Source organism: Corvus kubaryi, unplaced genomic scaffold (assembly GCF_017639235.1).
Source record: "Corvus kubaryi isolate FWS band 111438036 unplaced genomic scaffold, C.kubaryi_AGA036_p1.0 70, whole genome shotgun sequence".
Taxonomy (NCBI): Eukaryota; Metazoa; Chordata; class Aves; order Passeriformes; family Corvidae; genus Corvus; species Corvus kubaryi.
The window spans coordinates 1,286,304-1,308,091 of NW_024582058.1; the positions used below are offsets into that span (position 1 = coordinate 1,286,304).

At 38.7% G+C, this 21,788-nt stretch overlaps 1 protein-coding gene across 1 annotated transcript; it reads right to left on the bottom strand.

Moving 5' to 3' along the window:
- Window positions 1-14,506: 14,506 nt before the first annotated feature.
- Window positions 14,507-21,773, bottom strand: NDUFAF5 (NADH:ubiquinone oxidoreductase complex assembly factor 5). Its single transcript, XM_042049229.1, is given in 12 exon segments — window positions 14,507-14,737; window positions 14,869-14,951; window positions 15,322-15,405; window positions 16,643-16,703; window positions 17,300-17,449; window positions 17,451-17,498; window positions 19,214-19,253; window positions 19,732-19,835; window positions 19,937-19,984; window positions 20,638-20,701; window positions 20,926-20,966; window positions 21,510-21,773. Coding segments are annotated over 12 exon segments (1,059 nt in total). The 5' UTR covers window positions 21,759-21,773; the 3' UTR covers window positions 14,507-14,650.
- Between the last annotated feature and the right edge of the window lie 15 nt (window positions 21,774-21,788).

A 21,788-nucleotide genomic window follows, 5' to 3' on the forward strand; every position in this document is an offset into this window, starting at 1 on the left:
CAAAAAATGAATTCTCTTTGAATGGAATTTAAGTGGGAAAGAACAGAGCACATTTCATCTTGACATTTTTGACTCTACAATCACATCAGCAAGGACAAGATATATTTATTTTATTGACCAATATTTCTGGAAAAAAAACATCAGAGTAGCTCTTTTGCCTTTAAAAATTTCATAATGGCAGTTGAAAAAGTGTCATTTCTTATGTTTTCAATATAATATTTAATCGGCACTTAATTACTAAAGGAAACCATGTAATCCACTTAATGAGATGGAGTTAAAAATAGCAAAAAGAGGTACTATAATATATAATGAATTTTGACAGCTGCTTATGTTTAGGGAAATAATAAATTCTATCCAAGAAGTTGAAGAATTGAAAGAGGAAGCAAATTCTCATTGTGTGCCTGAAGTCTGAAGGGCTATTCACCAGGGCACTACCAATCTTCAGAGCCAAAGCTCAAGATCTCATTAAACCATAGAATACTTTATGCATGTTAAAACACTAAGGTCTGGCTCATTGCTTAGCTGTGCTGCAGAAGTATAAAATCTCACTTAGTTCTACTGCTACTTTTCTGTCCACCATTACCAAAGGGCTTTTGAACTGGAAAGCTGCTCTAAGAACTTCTGTACTGTATATATTCTTTCTTACACTGGTGAAATCAATCCACATTTGGTCCTGAGAATGCAGTTATTCTGTCATCAAAGGATTTATTCTGTGATCAGTTCACAAAATAGCATGCTATGAAGCTTTATGCAAATTAAAAATGATGGACAGCAGGTTTTCACATCCTCAAGTTGTGAAACCGTACCTCTCACTTATATAATCATCATACATAAATATTCTTTGCATCAAAAGTCATCTACTCTGTACCATCATCTACAGTCAGTAAAAGAAAAAAAATTGTCTTTAGCTAAATGAATCTCTTCTAGAAAAAAGTCATCAAGTTCCCTCAAAAAACTGAAAGAAATTAAGCATAAAAATTGAGGGGCAACGGGTAAAAATATCTTCCCTCTTAAATATACAGTCCTTAGTTCAATTAAATGCTATTTAAAGAATAAGCAGTTCTAAAGACATTTACTTTATTTTCATCCAAGTGTGTTAAAACATAATTTGATCACCATCCACTCTTGGGTATGTTTTTACTCTGAAGGCCTACAGTCTTATTATAGCAATCCATAATCAATGCAACAGCTGCAAACTCCAGATTTAAGGCTGAAAGTAAGGTTCACATTTTTAAAATAGTGAATAATTAACCATTGCAAATAAGGCCTGTGATAGCTTCTCTGGCATTTGAGCTCCCAAATCAAGACTGAATGTCTTGACTGAAATCACCAAGGCTTCTTCAGTATTCTGAAGGATGTCCCTAAGAGGTGATGCCCCAAAGACAGATATCGAGCTCCTGAAGACCCCAGGCACAAAAAGTTTTACACAATCAGCATGAAAACTCTGAGAAACTTTTAAGCCAGCACGACTCCATCGGAGCCTTCAAAAACTAACGGACTGTATTGTATGAAGCTGCCAACATAAAACAGATATCCTGAAGCACTTCCTCGTCTGTATCCTTAAATCAATCCTACTGACAGACTTTATTTTGCTATTGTGCTGAGGAAAATGTTTTATTCAGAAAAGAGAAACATACCTTCTCATCTGTCCATTAAAAACAATCAGTATTGTTGATGCCTTTTCGAGTGATTTAATCCTTGTGTTCTTACCTTTCCTTAACAATTTGGATGACATCTTTCCTCATTTTTATGCACTATTGTCAAAGCAAGCAATTACTGGGGGGGAGGGAGAGAGAAGATAAATAACGTTTCAGACCAATGGGATGGAAAAAGTATGACATGAGAAAGCAAGAAGAGGCAGACTTGCTTGGTCTCAGAGCAGTTGCCATGGCACTGCATCTGACATCTCGTCTACAACGGCTGCAGATTTACTCACTCCCTGGCAGGTAGCAGCAGCCACAGGAGTCAGCTTTCATCCTCTCTAGGAGAGGAAATTTATTTTCCTCTCACCTCCTAGGCATTAAAACTCAACCTTGTTCACAGTGCCAAGAAATACTGAGCTGACCGTGAATTTCACATAGATTAGGAGGCAGCCTATACCACTCCCCACACTGACTCGTCTCATTTTCAGCCCCTCACCTTCATCACTGAACCTGTTCCAGTCAACCTCTCCAAAACTTTTTCAGTGTTTTGTATAGCAAAGTAATTACTGTTGCTCTACTACTTCCAATCCTTTTCAATCTACAATGTACTTTTTCCTTTCCTTCACTGAAATTTGACATATCTGAGTGACCAGGATGACAAAGGCCTAATCTTAATAATAACTTTTAAAATATTTTCAATGACTGCATGTATCAATCTATATAACATCAAAGAAGAAAGGAGAAGCAGTAACTACTTCTCCTCCTAAAACTTAATCTGATTGTGTAAGCTGATAAAAAGACAGATTTCCTTCTCCTGCAGCCTCTTTTGGTGCACTTTGTCTCTTTCACCTAAATGACATCACCTATTCTCAGTTATTTCCAGAAGTCATTTCTGCCTTTGAGTGATCTAAATATCTGCTGGCTGTACTCCAAGCTCCCATTTTTAGCACCAGAAATGAAGGTGCCTTGTCACCTCCAGCTAACTAACAAAAAGAAAGTTTCAAGTTTGTCAGATCCCTTTCTCCTCATTCAAACTTGTTCTTCTTTCCCATCATTAGAACACTCAAACCTATTTCTCCTTTAGCAAAGCTGTTGCTAAATCCTATCTTTCATGCTGTTCTATAAATCTGTTTTCCTCTTTCTCTCTCTGATCCTGAAACCATAGTAGATACTTTTGATAGTACCCCTTTTCCTGCTTGTCACCCTGAGTTCTTCGGTGTATTGGGGATCCAGCTGCTGACCACCCCACCCTTGACAAGCTGCTTTTACCATTCCTTTACCTTTGACACTTAGGCTTTTCATTTTCAGATTTGAAAGTCTCTGACTCTTATGTGAACTGGTATCTCAGGCTTTAGCCTAGCCTGTGGTGCCCTCTGAGCTCTCCTCTCCAAAGGCCCCACGTTTCCAAGTCCTTTTCCTAGTGCTCTCTGTCAATACTCTGTGCAATCACATGGAAGCAATACAGCTTCCCTGGCATAGCTGCAAACACCATTAGCTTAGTAATGCTTTTTATTTTTGGTAACAAGAAGAGCAAGCAAAAATGCTTTCTTGAGTCAGGCTCCAAAACAAGGGTTTTGCCCTCAGAAGTCCTTCTATGTTCCAACTGAACACAGAACTATAACAAATGTGCTGCTCTGAACTGCTTTTATTCCACTTGGGGAAAAAAAAAAAACATCTCAGAAACATTCAAGCCACTTAGCAACCTTGGCACTTCAGAGCCTGAGCAACAAGGAGCAGACAGAAAGTACGATTAAGATGCGTTCCTCAATGCTTTGTGCCTTCTGCCTTTCCTTTGCAGAGGCTCCCTCAGGAGCCTAAACTTCCATCCCTGCAACGATCTTGGACCACTTAGAACATATTTACATATTGGCCACAGTTTCACTGTTTGTAGCTATACCCTTTGCTCCCTTTCAGAGCAGCTTTTAAAAATGCTAACAAATGCCTGCAGCAAAGGAAAACACCAACTGCAGTAACTTGGCAATCTGGACGTCAAAGTTCCAGACCTGGTCCAGCCGAACTGCTGTGTGACCTGCTGTCAGATTATACATGCAACTAATTTCTGCAGAAGCAATAAAAATACCTGAGCTCAAGCAGGCTACAAGGCTTATCTCCATGTCTAACCACACTCGAGCTCTGCAGCCATATATCTTCACTTTGTACCCCTTCCCTTCTTATATTTTTCAGTGAATTTGATCTAATGATATCTGGGCACTTCTTGCATTTACTTTCCAGGAGTGCTCAAACAATTGAGTTTTCCTGACATAAATGGCTGTGAAGAAGGAATTAATGTCAAGGTCTTAAAGCCTAAGCATTTGTGGCAACCTAACATATGAATCAATGCAGAAATGACACGCACTCTGTCATTCAGGAAATGGAAAGAAAGACACCATTGTGATACGTAATTGAGTACCTCTGAGTAACTGAGCTTGGAAATGAAAAACTAGCAGAGTTGTCTACAGTATATAAAGGGGAAGGCAGGGCATGAAAAGGTGAAATGGAAAAACATACATGCAATCTAAATTATTACAGAAAGTTAATGAAAAATATGATACTTTACTTTTTAAAATCTTGAGCTGGTAATATCTCTCTCATTAGTTTTGAGTGTGAATTTAAATATTTAGGTTATAAGCTATCTTTCTTTCTTCAGTTTCCTTCCCTTGTCTTCACTATTCCAGTTCTCTGTGAAAGAGGCAGGTCTTCATGGCTATCACACACATTCCTCTATTAGAGCTGTACCTTTGCAAATTACATTTCCTTTCCATCATAGACTTCATTCTCCTGTGGTCAGTTTATATTGTGTTGCTGAGTAAACTTTACCAGAACAGGGATTTAAGTAATTTTTTTAATAAATAACTATGCCTTTTAATAAAACAGTTGATTATAGACAGCAACATACAGTTAGTTGTATTCCACAGAGCTGGAGAAGTTGCAAAACAGCTTAATACAAGTGACAATAGCTGCAAATATAGACAAAAAAGAGTAATTACATTCAGCATTTATGCAAAATACATTATGAAAAATGAAATGTGCATGTTTTACTAAAATACAAACCATACATGGTTCATAGCATGCTGAATTTAATGTCCTTATTACTGTTAAGTGATTTGCTTCTCATGGTACCTTCCACAAAAATAGTCAGTTAATGGCACCATATTAGAGTTTTAATTACTATCATTTTTTAAAATGAAGTATGCTCAGAAATTCAGTTCTTCAAGAACACTGCTGAAAACATGATTACTAGGAGAACACTAGTTGGAAAGGTGTCTTTCCCAAGCAGCATCTTCCTAACATTACAATCCCATTCTTAAAAGTTAAACCTCTGTATAGGATTTAGTAACTTTCCCCCATTTTAGTTTTAATTTCTGTTACATAAGAGCAGGCAAGTGGAAGACAGTACTGACACAGTACAGACCTACTTCAACAGCTAATTATTCATTTCAGAGCACAAGTGTTCTGCTTCCAATAGACGGTAAAAGCCTGTGCTGAAAAAAATTCACAGAAGAGAAAAATCAACACAATTATTTTTACAAGCAATAGTGTTGCTCTACTTACCTGACCTTGCAGATAACTTCCAAATTTACCCATACGTATATTTTTAACTTCTGAAACTTCCTGGGAAACAGGGGTTTACTTTGTGCTTACATCTAGTTCTATTTTGTTAATCACAAAGCATTTTATGGGAGAAATACATTATAATTTCCACTTTAGTAAGATCGCAGAATCACAGGTTTGGGTTTAAAGGCCTTTTAAAGGCCATCTAGTCCAACCTCCCTGCAATGAGCAGGGACACCTTCAACTAGATCAGGTTGCTCAGAATCCCATCCAGCTTGACCATATTTCCAGAGATGGGAACTTTCAAATTTTTTTAAAAATTTTTTTGCCTCCAGAAGTAAGGGCAGCCCTGAAACACTGCTGGGGCTCAGGAGCAGCTACCCATGTGAGCACAGCCACAAAAATCAGCCCCTTCCTGCACTACCTGTGAATAACTTTATTCCCATAATCAGGATTAAGTGAGGTGGTTCTCACATACCAAGTCAAAACCACCCAAATTCCTACACAGACTGACAAAATACTTTACTTATTAGTTCTACTGCCAAAACACTCTTATCAGAGAAACAGGTCTTTAATCTTCAGCTACTAGTGAAGAGAGATGCACTGATTTACCAGGTAAGATATGAATACACTCTCCCAAGAGATTTATTTAAAACTTTGACCTATCTTTTCTGTGACTCTCTCTGAACAAAAGACCTAAGAACACTTCTCCTCCATAAGAACATCTATTTTAGCAGCATACAGCTCAGTTTGAGGGAGCCCAACAATGGACTGCTCCATGCTTTTCTCCCCTTGCTGTGGGGTTCACATTGAGTTCAGGAACTTAAAAAAACCCCATTTTTTTCATACCTACTTTAAAATACTATTTATTGAATAAACCAAAGTTAGAAATCCCATAGGATTAACATTCTTTGGGTTTAACCTGGAACAGAATTGTTAATTATGTGTTAATATATTTTAATAAAATAATTTACATTGCTCTGAGTTAAATCCTAGAAATGTAAAGATACATCTTTTAATGGCCCTACAACCAAGTAAATTGACCACACTGCCTGCTTTTTTTTTTGGCAGGCTGCTAGTCACAGAGTACACACAGTGGCCCACCAGCTCTCCAGAGCAGCCCAGAACCTCCACACTATTTCATTTGCTCAGTGATAAGGCAAAAGAGGAAGGCAGGCAAGTGCACTGTATGAAATTATCAGACAGGGAAAAGCGTGGTAGGGCATAAATCCCTAAGAGAGTTGCTGTTGTAATGCACAAGAAATAACTTGCTATTTTCACAGTCGCAGCTATAATTTTATTCATTGTACTTAACAGCATAGTGCAATAAAAGTACCTTTAAAATGGATGCACTCCTGAAGGAATTAAAGCATTTTCATGATTGGTAAGTTTGTTTTAGAGAAAAGTCTTTTACATTTCTCTCTCCTTCCAGTAATGTCAGCTTGCACTAGGGTGAAATCAAAAATCCATCATGAAAATATACTTTGAAGAACTTGGTCCGAATCGTCGAACCTCAAGGTTGGGTTTTTTGTTTATTTATTCATTCTCTAGGGAACAGACAAAGCAGAAGAAACTTCATGTTCTTCTAAGTATGTGTTCTCTCTCACAGCATTAATTTTCACCACTTTAGTCTCAGCAGGTCACCGCAACTTATTCTATGTCTCAGTTTACTATACTAGATGAAAATACATTCACATAGAGAACTTCCCATGACAAACAAATCAGCTGTAGAAGGGAGGCAAAATTATCCTTTGGGTTCCATCATCTAGAACTTCTGAAATGGCTCACAGCTGGTTACATCCAACCAACTGCACAAGTGCTGGCACCAGCCAGAATCATGATTTGAGAACCTCTGCATCAGCTGCAAGACTCCAGCACCCCTTTCACTTTCAAGAGTATTAAATATTATTTTATTATCTTTATTATCAGCTGTGTGTATATTCTGCATTTAGAACAACTGATCCAGCTGTTCCTATGAGGCTACACACACAGAACTGGCCACAACCTCACATATACTACAAGTTCGAATTTGTAGTCAGAATACCATCTTTAAAAGGTAAAAAACCCTACTGCCAACCCAGCCAACAAAATTCTCTTATTGAAGGAACTTTTAAGCCTATTGGCATGCCTGTTGGAACCAATACTTTAGAAACTCCTTGTACTGAACAGATTTGATTGATATTTTACAGTAATGCCTTCTGTCAAGGAAGCATCCAATGGGAGCAAGTTACTATATGGACTCTAATATAGCTTGCCACATTTCTACTAGTGTTTTCAACGTCCACACAAGAAATTGCCCATTAAATTTATAGACCAATTTTATGCTAATTGTACTCATTACACTCTGTGAGGAAACTAGGTAATTGGGTTGTTGTACTTCTATCTTTAGAAATAAATTAGAATTCCTGCTTAGTTAGAATAATTTAAAATGTCTGACTGTGCCTGTTCAAAGCATCTATTAACAAATGCTGGCTTCTACTCGACTTCCTACTGCATTAAACAGGCCATTTCTGCACACAAGACAAAGCAGCTAATCAACTGGAAGTTGAAAATAAATATGCAGGGAGCATGCATACAAACCATAGTGTTAAAATGCATTTGCCTTATGCCAAGATTCATTTGTAAATTCATCAAGTGTTATACTTACTAAGTCATGTTGATGTGTTTTCAAGATGGTTAACTGCTTGAAAACAAATAATATTTACAGTACAGTTAAATGGGAGTTATTCAGCAATACTCAAAAACAGAGCCTGAACAAGTAGGTGCATAGAAGCATTTGTATTGCTGCAGCACCCAGGGTGGTGCTCTAGTGGAAGGTGTCCCTCCCCATGGCAGGGGGGTTGAACTAAATGAGCTTTAAGGCCCCTTCCAACCCAAGCCATTCTGTGGTCTAACTCTCAGATCCTTTTTACAGCTAAGGGGCTCTGATTTCAATTCTCAAGACTTCTAAAATTATGCACAGTCTCTATGCGACTATTCAGAGATCTAGGAGAGCCAGTATAACAAAGCCAAGCTGCCCAGCAGAAAATGCCAGAAAGGAGAGCAGGGACTGAGTAATTTTGTATTTGTGAAGATTTACTAACTCTCTGCAGGGAAACACTCCGGAAGCCTTTGGGTTCATAAACCAGAATTCCTTCCCAAAGCAGAACAACTAAGTCTGCTCCAAACATAGGCTAATAAATAATCATACTATTATCTTAATGCCATATCTTTGGGATAGAATTTAATTTAAAACTCTGTGCTTAGCTATCTTCTAAGGGATAATAAACTTTTAGGTACCAAAAAATACCAACCACCATGCTGTAAAACATCCTGAATAGAGATGCAATCCCCCAACCCATTCAGTGCTCAAAGTTTCACTTCCCATACAATGAAGATTCAGTGAGTCAGGAGGGAAAAGAACACACACAACAAAAATAAACAAAAGAAAATTGTACACTCCTACTTGGAAAGCTCACATATAAATAAAAGAACAGATGTTTTCGTTTGTTTTGTGAAAGGTGGTAATCGAAGATCAGTCATCCATGCATCAAACAAGTGCTCTACATCTGTTGACTCAACAGTGCTGTGACAGCACCGCAGCTCCCCCTGCGAATGCCTTCGAAGTTGAATCCCGGAGGCAAAATCATCTGAAGAATGCTTTGTTTGAGATGTGATTAACAAAACCTCTTGGCAGTAGCTCCAGCTCAGCTATTCTTTTAGAATTTCAGAAACAATTCTAGGTTAAAACAAAAAAAAAAAAAAAATCACAGACAAAAAGTCAGGCATGGACAAGAGGCTATGCAAATCTGTGTTAAGTGGATACCGAGTTATGACTTTGGCTTATATTTTGAACTTAGCTACCTATGAAGCTCAGCATTAGTTTACCGAGTAAAGCTCACTACAGCTGCTGCCTCAGAATTGCAATATTACTCTAAGATTGGGCATCCTGCTTTTGAGTCAGAAAAGGTATTGACTGGGAACATAATCCCCAAATCTGAAGTGGTACTTAATGGCAATTACATTTTTAATTACAGAAGTGAAAGCAACTGACATCAAGAGTTCTGTAACAAATATAAGTTCTGCATCAAATTAAAGCAATCAATAATTCTAGAACTGGAATAAAGTAATAGATCTTCACAAAACTAAAAATAGAATACATGATAGAAAAAGAAATGGGAGACTTCAAAACATTCCTTAAATAGTTTTTGGTAAGAACTGATGCCCCTGGCACCTGAATGCTACAGCAATACACACTTTGTGAAGAGAAGATGATGGAACAGCTGAAAAAATGGGCATTACACACAACCATCAGTGCCTCAGTTTAGGGAGAAAACAACTCCGGGAGGAAAAAATTCCAGGGAGAAAAAAAACCTCAGGGAGTACAGTGATTCCACTATCAACAAAAACTTTAAGTTACTACTTCTTAGGCCTGTTACCCAGTAGATTCCCTTAGTAAATTGTTCATTTTGGCTAGTATTTCCACAGAACAAATGATATTTTAATATTAGGGTGCTTCAAACGTAAAAAGTTCAAGGTTAGAGATTCAAACCATTTAAACGAATGCATATACCGAGTAAAATAATGAATTCTTTTCCATTGTTGATTTGGCTAAAAATGTGGTATTTTATACACAGGATCATAGAATGGTTTGGGTTGAGAGAAATGATAAAGCTCACCTTGTTCTCACCCTCTGCCACTGGCAGGGAGACCTGCTAGACCAGGTTGCTGCAAGCCCCATCCAACTTGGCCTTGAACACTTCTCCAGGGATGGGGCATCCACAGCTCCCCTGGACAACCTGTTCAAGGGCCTCACCACCCTCACAGAGAAAAATTTTTTTTCTATTATTTAATCTAAACCTACTCCCTTTCAGTTTAAAGTGATCACCCCATGTCACTACATGCCCTTAAAGTCCCTCGCCAGCTCTTTTGCAGCTCCTTTAGTACTGGAAGGCTGCTGAAATGTACCCAATGTATTTCTGTCCCTGTAGTCTTGTCATCTATGAAACCAGAAATTATATCTGATCAGAAGTATGGAATTTTTCACGGTAGATTCACAAGGGCAGTTTTATTTTTTGCTTGTACACTTGTTTTCTTAGAGTACTCACACAAACTGTGGATGTACTACTAAAAGAATAAATTAAGAAGTCACACATTAATGTGCAGATCTCAACTTTTAAGTTGCTCTTCAACTTGTACAAATTGTAAGGAATGCCTACAGAATGCAGAAAAACAAATGCATGAATTGGAATTTATTAGCATGATAACAATGAAACCTCCTTATTTTATGTATTATTATTAGAAAACTTCTAAGTTTTAATATATTCTGGCCTATCATGAACAGTCTGAGGCCAAATAAGCTTCCCCCGTATGCATCATTCGCTGCTTCCAAATAAGGTTCCAAACAGGAACACTTCTTCTGAGGAATTTGTCTCTTCCTTTCTCAACATACCTTGTATTCCAGGAAACAGCTCCAAGTAATGGGGGAAACCTACATGGAGTACAATGGGGCAGAAAATCCTGGACATCAGCTGCTATGATAGAAATACAAGTGCTTTGTTCACAATGTTTGTGAACAAAACATCCAGTACTGAGAGGGTGTTTGCTCCAAATCCGGTGAGATTGTCTGAAAATGAAGATAACCATCAACCACATGAAACAGTAATCAGGCAGTTACCAAGAGACCTCAGGTGGGAAAGAAGAATCAGCTTAAAAATCAAATATAAAAAGCCCTAACATTTCCTAACAGGGAGAAAAAAGCAGTGAAAACCTGGTCTGATACCAAGAAGCTGCCCCTGGCACCTCAAGTTCTGTGGAGGCCTGAGAGAACACCCTCCCCTGGCTGTGGGCTGAGAGCACAGGGTGCAACAAGCACAGGTCACTCCTGGGGGGGGTCACCTTGGGGGTCCTGCCCCAACAGCTGGGTGGACTCATGGGTGATAGGAACAGCCCAGGCAAGAATGCAGCTACAGCATCCACATCTCCTAAGATGATGGATGCACACAAGATAACATACTCTGAAAAGGGTGGGCTCATACCACTGAAACCTCCTGTTAAAGGGACAGGGGTGAGCATTTACCTGCAAATTTCGGGGGGTGGGGGGGTGCTATAGGAGTGTGTTTAGGCATGTGAAGGTGTTTATTAAGGTTTTGTAAAGGGTATAGTAGTCATTTATCTGTTATATTGCTGCCATTAATCCTGCACATATAGTTCATGGACTAACAGTTAATTACAAACTATCAATAAATCAACAAATCACTTCAATTCTAACTTGATTTAAGTAAGTCATGAGTTGTTTTTCCCCTACAAGCAGTAAATACACTCCTTCAGTGTTTTCCGCTTCACTCTGATATGTAGCCTTCAGCTAAACTTACCTATCTCAAGTTTTTATTCTCTTCTTCCTTTTCCTTCACCTGAAGACACCCAAGATATTCAGGAAATCAAAGCACTATCTACATAGGTCACATTTGTTTCAGTACTCCGACTGATTCCAATCAAAGCACTACAAGAATTGCACTCCTCCAAAGTAATGGCTCCAAAACCTGGGCAAAAATAGATCACATCTTTGAAAAGTGGATATTAAGTCTTTGGGTTAGACAAATGAAAACTTAAGAGGTTTAACATACATGCTAACTTTCTAAAACGTGGCTTCTTAAACAAGATGCTCTAATGAATTTAATCCCTGAGATCAGGTTTTTGCTTCAGGAAATTCCAATGAAACACTATATGAAATCTTGGTGTGTTTCTCCCCCGCAACTGAAAGCTCAGTGTTAGCTCCTAGTTTTTCTAGAAAACATTAGAAGAGTGTAATTCATATTTTTCTTTTTTAAACAGTGTAAAGAAATACAATTAAATTTATTTTTGTATGGTTCACTTCTGTACTTTCTGGATGATATTTTTATAAATTAGAGGTAATGAAGAATTCTCTCTCATGTTTTAACTTCACAAATTCTTAGTCTTCAAAGTATAGGATCTCATTCCTTTATCCTAAACAGACTTGAATAAAACTATACATTGACAGATCTCGAAACCAAAGACACAAACCAAGTATACTCACTGATCTGTGACTCAAACCCTAAAATAAAAAAACTCACGTTCATTAAGTGCAACCATGCTTCTTCTAAACTTATTTTTATTTTATTTATGGGCTGCTAGCTTCTGATTAATCAAAATAATTATCTTTCTCATTCTGTAATCAGGAGAAAAAATACTCTGTATTATGCATAAAGATTTTTTAAACTAAGCTTACAAGAGACGTTATGTCACTTTCACAACTTTTTAGAAGTTACTTACTCTGCACAAGCTGACTCTCAGCATACACAAAGTACCAGGCTAGCAACTGGAAACCACGTTCTTCTTCATTACAATTTTAGAAAGCCATAAAGACTTAAATCTGAAAAAGAATTAAAATGTAAAATGAAACAGAGCCTCGTGACAAAAACATCTGTTCATAGTAAACGAAGTGTTTTCAAAGTTACTTAATCAAGCAACTCGTAGAAACCAGGAATAACCTAGAATTTCAAGAAGTACTGCAGAAAAAACCCCCATAATTGCAGTTAAAAACCCACACAAAGGCAGTTATTCAAACATAGCCAGGGAAATGAACACCTTGCCTGCCTGTCACATGCCCCTTTATTCCAACCCACACTGCTCCAATGGCATATTTACTACACCTTACTTCTATTACTCCCCAGCCCTTCTCCAAATTAATGGAATATCTACACCTTTTTTCCCCCCCAAGTACTAGGAGGAAAACTGCCCATCTTTTCTCCCTGTTCAGAAGGTACAGAACGTAGTGTCCCCACTACCAAAACACTATTTATGTATGCCATCTATGAAATACGAAATCAAAGAACTGGAAATCCTTCCTTTTCTCCATTACTTGAGTACTTCAAAGGAGCACAGTAGGAGCACTTCTCCAATTAACATTTACCCAGCACATTCCACCTCCTCATTCCCTTAACATGTCTGAGTCACAACCACCAGCTCAAGTGACTGGAAATTAACCTACTAAAGCAATGATTTATAAAGTTACATTAATTTGATGCATAACTTCACTGTAAAACTACATCTGGGAAACCAGAGATTTCTCCAGAAACAAGGGATTTTATTTAAGCCCGAGAAGACCTGAAGAGATGCAGTATCTTGCACTGAGTCCACTGACGTAGTTTTAAAAAAAAAAAAAGAGGCTTTCACAGAAACAAGCTCTTGTTTTAGATTTAGTCTTTAGACGGCTTTAAAGGTTATCAGACCATTTAGAGTCTCTCCCCCTTTCTCCAGGAGCATTACTGTTCTTTTCTATGAAAACGAAAGATGAACTAATTTCCCTCGAATAATTACAGGTTAGGCTTGCTAAGCAAAAACAGGACAGAGTATTCCTGCCCTCCTTCTCATGATTTGTACCTTCTCTGCCCATTTCTTACTCAAAGTCAAAGCCTGGTAGTTAAAATAACCCCCCCAAATCAGGACCTTACAGATGGGAAGGCTTCTGCCTACCTAGCCTGTTGGGTTTGTGCCACACACAAATGCTGTCAAACTCCACCTGGTGGATAATCTTTAAAAAGCCTAGGAAATAAGCTTAAAAAGGCTTTAGTTCCACCAGTATTGATATACCACTCAGATACTACGATAAAACATACTGACTGTATATTTGCTTACATAGTCTTTGTTCTTTTTGTTTCTCCCCGTCTCTATGAATGCTGCAATCAAGCAAAATCTCTGGGCAGATACTTTTTTCTAAACTTCTTGTATTAATGGATCATAGTTGCAATTAATATAAATTTCTGGTAATGCAGTTATAGACAGAAAAAGTCACAGCTTCATGGCACAGCTAAGGAGGAAATTACTCCTTTTTACGAAATTACTGCTTTTTTAGCCTCTGACATAGAAAAGTGGAAAGTAATGTATAAACGTAATTTTAAACTAGTATTTAGATTAACTATCAATTATTCAAATCTCAAACAATACTTACAATAACTTTCTACCCATACTTTCCAATCCATTAAAACCATAATAATTTATATCTTTGTATTTGCTGGTAGTTTCTCTTATAGGATGTCTTATAAACATACCTGCTGCCATTCTTTACTTTTAAAATACACTATTATTTATTATGATCTACTATTTGAGAAATAACTCAAAAATACATTCAAGACATGTAAAGTATACCTGGAGCAGCCTGTGATACTGAAATGCTGGAAGAGGCATTATTTTTGAAAATAGTAATTTAATGAAAAGTTGAGAGTTGAATTGTTTTCTCAAAGACTTGAGAGAACAAACTGCTCAAACATTTATCTAGAAACAAAAAAATGAACACCATTTCACACAAATGATGCTGTGGCACAATACAAAAACCCTCTACTGCATGTACTTTATTAGCATTTCAGGATGTCTTCACTAAAAAAACACAGGTGAAGACTGTCTGCAATTAAAAGTTTTACAGAAGTTTCAAGACAATTATTATTTCTGATGAACAACTATTTTTTTCCTCTTTTAAGAAGTCCTTCTATTTTTGACAGATCTCCAAATGAAACTGTTGCAGAACCTCGCTGGGCTGGTTTTGCCTAAGAAAAAAAAAAAAGAAGAAAAAAATACATAAAGCGCTAATTTTAAATTAAAATGTTTTGTAAAAAGCTTTTAAAACATCACTTTTTTAAAAAGTGTCTTCAAAGAGAAAATAAGAGCTTCACATTACCTGTGATTCATGGTATTTCCAGCCAATCATGTAGTAGATCTGAAACGTGGCAGGTACTGAGCCATCGCTGTTTCCGTACATTTCTGTTAGGGCAGGAAGGGAGACAGAAAAGGTACAGACTGTCAGTTCTAAGAAACACTTAGTTCTCAGCACATCAGCACTAAGCGTGACATATTCATCATAATGACTCCTGGTGAAAGATTTGGGACAATAAAAATATCTCATACTGGTGCATCAGTATAGTTCAAATCCTGGCATTATAATTAAGGTTAAAAATAGCTTGTGACAATGGCATTTTGTTCTGAAGTATTTGGGGATTTTGGTTTTGCTTCAGGTGTATTTTGTGTGGGGTTTTTTTGTTTGTTTTTTTTACACAAATGTCATAGAAAAAGACACAGAAAAAAATGTTCTTAAAGTCATTTTAGATGAACTCATTACCTCTCAAATACTGACCTTGGTATATTGCAGCAGCTGCTAGCATTGTCTCCCTGTGTAGCAGAGGTTTTCTATTCCAAGAGCAATTACTCTCCCCCATACCTAAAAATATGTTTCAGCTTTAAGAAAAAGAAGATACAGCACATGCCATGAGTTAAGTGTCATGCACTAAGGACAGATTCTTACTAAGCCAGAGTAAGTACGGAACCTCTGCACTTCACTGTAAGGGAGAACATAGCACAAATCATTAGGTGAGTTTCTTATGTGTAAGAATCCAAAACTTTTAATTCCCATGCTTTGCAATTTACAGTTTGCATTGCTAGGAATCATTTCAAAGTATTACTTCTTCAGCCTGAGTCTTCAAACATTTAGCGTTATAACTAATTTTAAGAATGAGTACAAAGTGTTTATTGAGACACATCACTGTATTGTTTTAACAGATAATCATTTAAATTACTATCCCAATAGATTTAAAATACAAAATAAAACAACCACAATTCTAATCTTTTTAATCACTTACTGCATCTGAATGTTTCTGCTGAGAATAAAAGTTGCCTTTCCGTTAAGGAATTACTCCAAACAGCAGTTGATCCAGATAAGAAATGCCCTGAGTTGCTGTCAGTAACAACAGACTGCATGTGAATGACTGCTTTACAATCCATGACAAATGCAATCAGAATATTAACAAAATCGTTACTCAATTGTTTGCTGCTCCTCAGCAGACTCCAAATTAAGGATATATTTATTCTCATTCCAAAGCAGTTTGCTGAATGCCCTGGTAATTAGAAAGGCTCACAGGAAACCGTCAGTGTGTGGGATACTGGCTTCTGTCTCCCTTTAAGGGCTTTTCTGCACCTCACACTGACACAGGCTCATGCAGAACAGGAACCCCAGGGAAGCAGAACGTTCACAGCAGACCATGAAGTAGCAAATCTTTGACTTGTGCTTCCCAACACAAATCTCCTGACAGGCATAATCTCCTGACTCACTAGATAGCAGGAAAAAAACTACTGCTTCCCCTGTTGCAGTAAGATTTATTTTTTTAAGAAAGCAATTTTTTGTGATGATGATGCTAAAACACTGGCTCAGGTTGCTCAGAGAGGTGGTGGATGCCCCACACCTGGAAACATCCAAGACCAGATTGGACGGAGCTCTGAGCAACCTGATCTAGTTCAAGACGTCTTTGCTCACTGCAGGGAGTTGGACTAGATGGCCTTTAAAGCTTCTTTCCCACCCACATGATTCTATGATTTGGAGTTAAGAAACACACAGTAAAACTCTTCTGTGTCTGCACCACTGATATAGAAAACCTTTATGTTTCCACAAAGAATATACTTGCCTTGCAAGTCTTCCATAACCTCAAATAACCCCGGGTAGTTGACCTGGATTTCATCAGTATCCTAAAAGAATTGAGGAGTTCAGTTTTAGAGCATATCAAGCCAAACCAATAGCATTATGTCAACCTTATACTACCAAACTATTCCCTGCCCATGGCAGGAGGGTTGGAACGAGATGATTTTTAAGGTCCCTTCCAACCCAAAGCACTCAGCAATTCTATTCATCTGCCTCTTCTGCTCAAACAATGTATTTCTAGGAAGCATGTACTAGTTTAACATTTCTAAAAAGTTTTCCTTAGTAGCCCAAATGCAATCAAATTTTATTTTAAATGCCATTATTTTCTTCTTGATTTTAAAAGAAAGAGCAAGTGTCTATAGGTTTTTCATGCAGGTCTAACATTCTCTGACATTTCTCCAAGAAAACCATCCAAATTCTACTGGGCCATGAGCCAAAGATACACTTCGGTTGGTTCCATTAATCACCACAAAGCCAAAACCGGAGGAAGTCCAAGCTATTTCTGCAGCCTGTTTCAGCGAGGTGCACCATACACAGAAGGAAGCAATACGTTTTTACTACATTAGCAAATAGCGATTTTTATATTCCAGCAGCTCTGATGTTCTGGATTGTTCTGCCGGATTGTTCTCTAACTCATAATTACCACAGTCAGGGTGTTAAAGCCAGCCCTAGAAAGCAGATGTCCCAAATCGGCAACGGCAGTGAATGGTGAGACGTGAGGAGAGAAGCCCCCTTCCCTCTCCAGCTCTGCCAGCTGCAGGGAGCAGCGGAGCTCGTACAGAGTGTCCCCCCCCAAACATGGCTCCGATGAACACCCCGTCGGGCTTGAGGACCTGGTGAATCTACAACACAGAAATACACAGGTCACAGCTTTGCTACATGAAGCCTACATAACTAAGTGCTTCTTAGACCTTTCTTTCTTAGTGAACTCAAGCAATCCTTTTAAGAGCTGTAACAGACTTTTAATGTTAGCTGTATTCTGTGGGACAAGCTATGCCATGGCTTCTGGTCACGCTGTAAGCAAATACTCTGTCTGAAGAGAGGCTATTTTCTATTTCTAAGCGTAAATCCTCAGAAATTACACTTACAGTCAGGAAACATGGAAGAAACTGTGGAAATTGAGAGTAAACTATTTTCAGCAGAATACTCCTAGAACAATATTCTCAATTAATTTACTCCTAAAAGGAGGGTAGATTAAGATAAGTATGCTATTTACTTTTGCTTTCTGAGAGCAAAAGCACTTCTTAATGGCTTGATTTAAGAGAAATGGAGGCTTTAGTTTCCAGTAGTGATCTCTGCACTTCTGAGACAACCAAGTAATGCCATATTTATTATGTCTACCATTACTTATTATTAACTTGCCAGAACAACAATATCATAACTCAAACACCAAGGCTGACAAGCTGCTTTCTGGTCTCCTAAGTCCTAGCCCCCTTCTTAGTGAGAAGGCCAATAAATTCATGCTTTCTTTTTTCTTTAAGAATTGGAAATGATCTCTGGTTTAGACATCCAGAAGAGCCTGATTACATAATCAGGCTAACAAGACAGCAAAAGCTTCCAACACTTTAGAAACAAAAATATTTTCAATTGTTTTTTAATTAAGTATTAACCAAGCTACCTTTTCTGTGATAGTAAAAAAGCCTTTAATTGATAGGTAAGAAAATTAGGCAGTTAAAGGCAGTTTTCATTAGTTAAAGACAGTGGTACCAACACAGGAAATCATGACAGTTGGCCAAGAGGCCCAGTTCCCTCCCCATTGTGAGACAGTGTCAGTTATATTTACTGTGGGAGAAAGTATTTGACACTACATAGAATACTTAAGTTCCAGTGAAAATTGTGTATTTCTTTAGAAGTATTTTTTATAAGTACTGAATGCATTTCAATTGGTTTTTATTATTTCAGTAACAGTAGGGCAGTCCTATTCCTACCAACAGGTGATAAAACAGCACTGCAATGACTGATCAATTTGAAACAAATGGAAAAAACAGCAAAATGGTTAACATGTTCCTTGTTCTTGCTCCATGTTTTTGATTTGACTGAAGTTTACACCTGCAGGGAAGAGCTGAACTAATCCAAAATGACCAAAACTGTTACTGAAAAAAAAAATTTTTTGTCCTCAACAAGAATTTCCTTCATTTCAAAACCAAAAAGCCTTGATCAAAGCTGTATTTCAAAATAAACAGCTGAGACATAAAAATAACTCAAGCTCCATAAAGCAGTTCTGGAGAAGCTTAGTATTGTTCTACAAATAGTAAGAACTAACAACAAGAAAAATCAATAGCACTGCCTCAGGTGACATTAGTTACCATGATCACAGCTGTAGAGAATCCAAAATATTACACAAACATGTTGTTTCAGCTATTTATTCCAAACTGATTTGAGGGAGCAAATGAGCAGCAATATCAACTGATGCTCCTCAAACTGCCAAAAGTATTGCAAAAAAATACTTGTGTGCAACAGGAGTTATTTCTGTGTCTCTTATTTAAAGAAGACCAGGAAATACAGAGTACAAGTAATGGCAAGTGCTGACTTACAGTTTCAAAAACCAGTTTCTTACCTCTTTGAAAGCTTTAGGAAGGTCATTCACCCAATGTAAACTGAAAGAACAGAAGTGTACATTTTACAATTTCAGATTAAATCAAATTTAGGGAATTCAAGTAACTATTTAATTATCTAAGTAAGTTTCAGGAGCCAAAGCCACAAACTGGTTTCTCAAGCTGCAACCATGCTGAAATACCTGCTTGAAACTGATACTAAACAAGAACCAAAGTTTATCCACATGGCACTTTTTTCTTTCTTTTTTTTGGTTGAGAAAATGCAAGTCCTGGAGACTAGTTTGTCAAAATGCAGGAAAGAGAGAAGCTCCAAGTGTTTTGAATGAAAGTAAACAAACAAAACAGGAAGAATCACCAGGATAGCAGTTTTTCCTAATGCATGCTCATATTAACTATGCAAGTACATTTCTTATCGCTTTTTAATGGACAAGTAATCTTTGTGGGATTTATTTTCTTAAAGCTACTCTGAAAAGAACATTCTTAACAATTTAAACAAACAAAAAAAATTATTAATACATACCTTAAGCTGCTAACAACAAGATCAAATGTATCTTCTTTGAAAGGAAGGAATTCCTCATCAGCTACGACCCTGACCGTCGGGATTTCAGATTCTATAGCATTTTTCTAATGTTGGGTTAGAAGGCAAACAACTCATCAGAAACTCACTTCTTTTGATTTCCTGTATTACAGAATTGAAGCACTGTAGCATTCAAAAAGTTACTTACTAAAGCATTCTCTGCGATATCAACTTGAATAAGTTTTTCAACTGTTTCCTGAAATAAAATTTTAGAAGTCTATGAAATATTTAAGTTGTTTTGTAAATGGACATAAGTCATTTTTTAGCACTTACACCTATTTACAATAAGTTAGAAAGAGTCTTCTCAGCTTTTGATAAAAGCTTTATATAAAGCAGAAAGCACTTTTCCCCACCCAACATGGCACCTGCTCCCAGGGAGAACAGCTGAGGCAGAAATGGTGACAGAAAACACGTTTTGTAATTTTAGCCATAAATTTAGTTAAATATAACCATGGATTAACAGCCAAGGAAGCACCTCTACTTACAGCATGGTTCATGAAGGGTAAATTGTTAATGGCTTTAAAGTCTCCATAATGACACTTCTCTAACAATTAACTGTGGCCAATAAATTCCCCAAAAACCCATGCATATTCCTACATAAAACTATAAGTTAACTGTTATATAGCAGATAACTTCCCTTGCACTACCATTTGTCAAGCTTTCAGTGGCAATAAATTAAGAACAGCCTGCACAACACAGAGCTTTGAATGATAACTACAGGTATGGGGGAGACGACTTACCTCATATCAAGACTCAGATAATTGTTTTAAGTTGTAACAGAGCTCTTTGTGAAAGGGAGGAACACATATGAACTCCCTTTAAACACCTTTAAGTATGAAGAGAGAGTACCTTGGTTAAGTGCTGAGCTATGTAACCTCTTCCAGAGCCAACATCCAAAGCGAGAGGAAACGTTCTAAAGGGTAAGATTAGCAATACATAGCATAACCAAGTCTTAAAACATTTTTAATTTTAGATTATATCACGTTTCACTACTAATCTCTACGGGCCTTACTGAACTCAGCCCGTCGAGCATCCTTCTGTGGCACCGCGGGGAAAGGCGCTCCGCACCCAGCGGTTCTCCCCAAGGGTCCCGTCCCCTGGGGGTGAGGGGAGGGTGCGGGACACGGCGGGGCTCACCTGGTGATGTCAAACACCCGGTCCGCGATCCTGCCGCCGACCTGGGGGAAGAGCCGGCGGTCAGAAACACAGCATCAATGAGGCCGGAAAAGACCTCTGAGATCATCAAGTCCAACCTATGAGTAAACACCACCTCGTCAACTAAACCATGGCACTGAGTGCCACGTCCAGTCTTTCCTTAAACACCTTCAGGGACGGCGACTCCACCACCTCCCTGGGAAGCCCATTGCAATGTCTGATCACTCCTTTCTGCGAAGGAATTCCTAATGTCCAACCTCAACTTCCCCTGGCACAGCTTGAGACCTCTTATCCTGTCGCTGGCTGCTTGGGACAAGAGAGCGACCCCCACCTGGCTACATCCTGCTGTCAGTGAATTGTAGAGTGATAAGGCCACCCCTGAGCTTTCTTTTCTCCACGCTGAACACCCCAGCTCCCTCAGAGGACTTGTGCTCCAGCCCCTTCACCAGCCCCGCTGCCCTTCTCTGGACCCGCTCCAGCTCCTCAATACCCCCCCTAAACTGCGGGGCCCGAAACTGGCAACAGCACTCAAGGCGACCCCGCCAGCCCCCCCCCCGGCCCCGCACCTCCTCCCGCAGGTAATCGCACTTGGCAGGCTCGGCCTGCAGCGCCGCCCAGTTCTTCTGCTTCCGCTTCAGCCGACGGTCGAACGGGTTCAGCGCACCCGAGCCCGGCGAGGCTCCGGTGGGAGGAGCAGGCGAAGCGGCGGCGGCGGCCCGCGCCGGCAGCGCCCAGAGCCGGCGGCACCATCGCGCCCTCAGCGCCGGCCGGGCCAGGCCCCTCATCGGCTCGGCCTCGCACGCCCCTCTGCGCATGCGCCGCGCGGGAGAGCCGTGTCCCGCCGC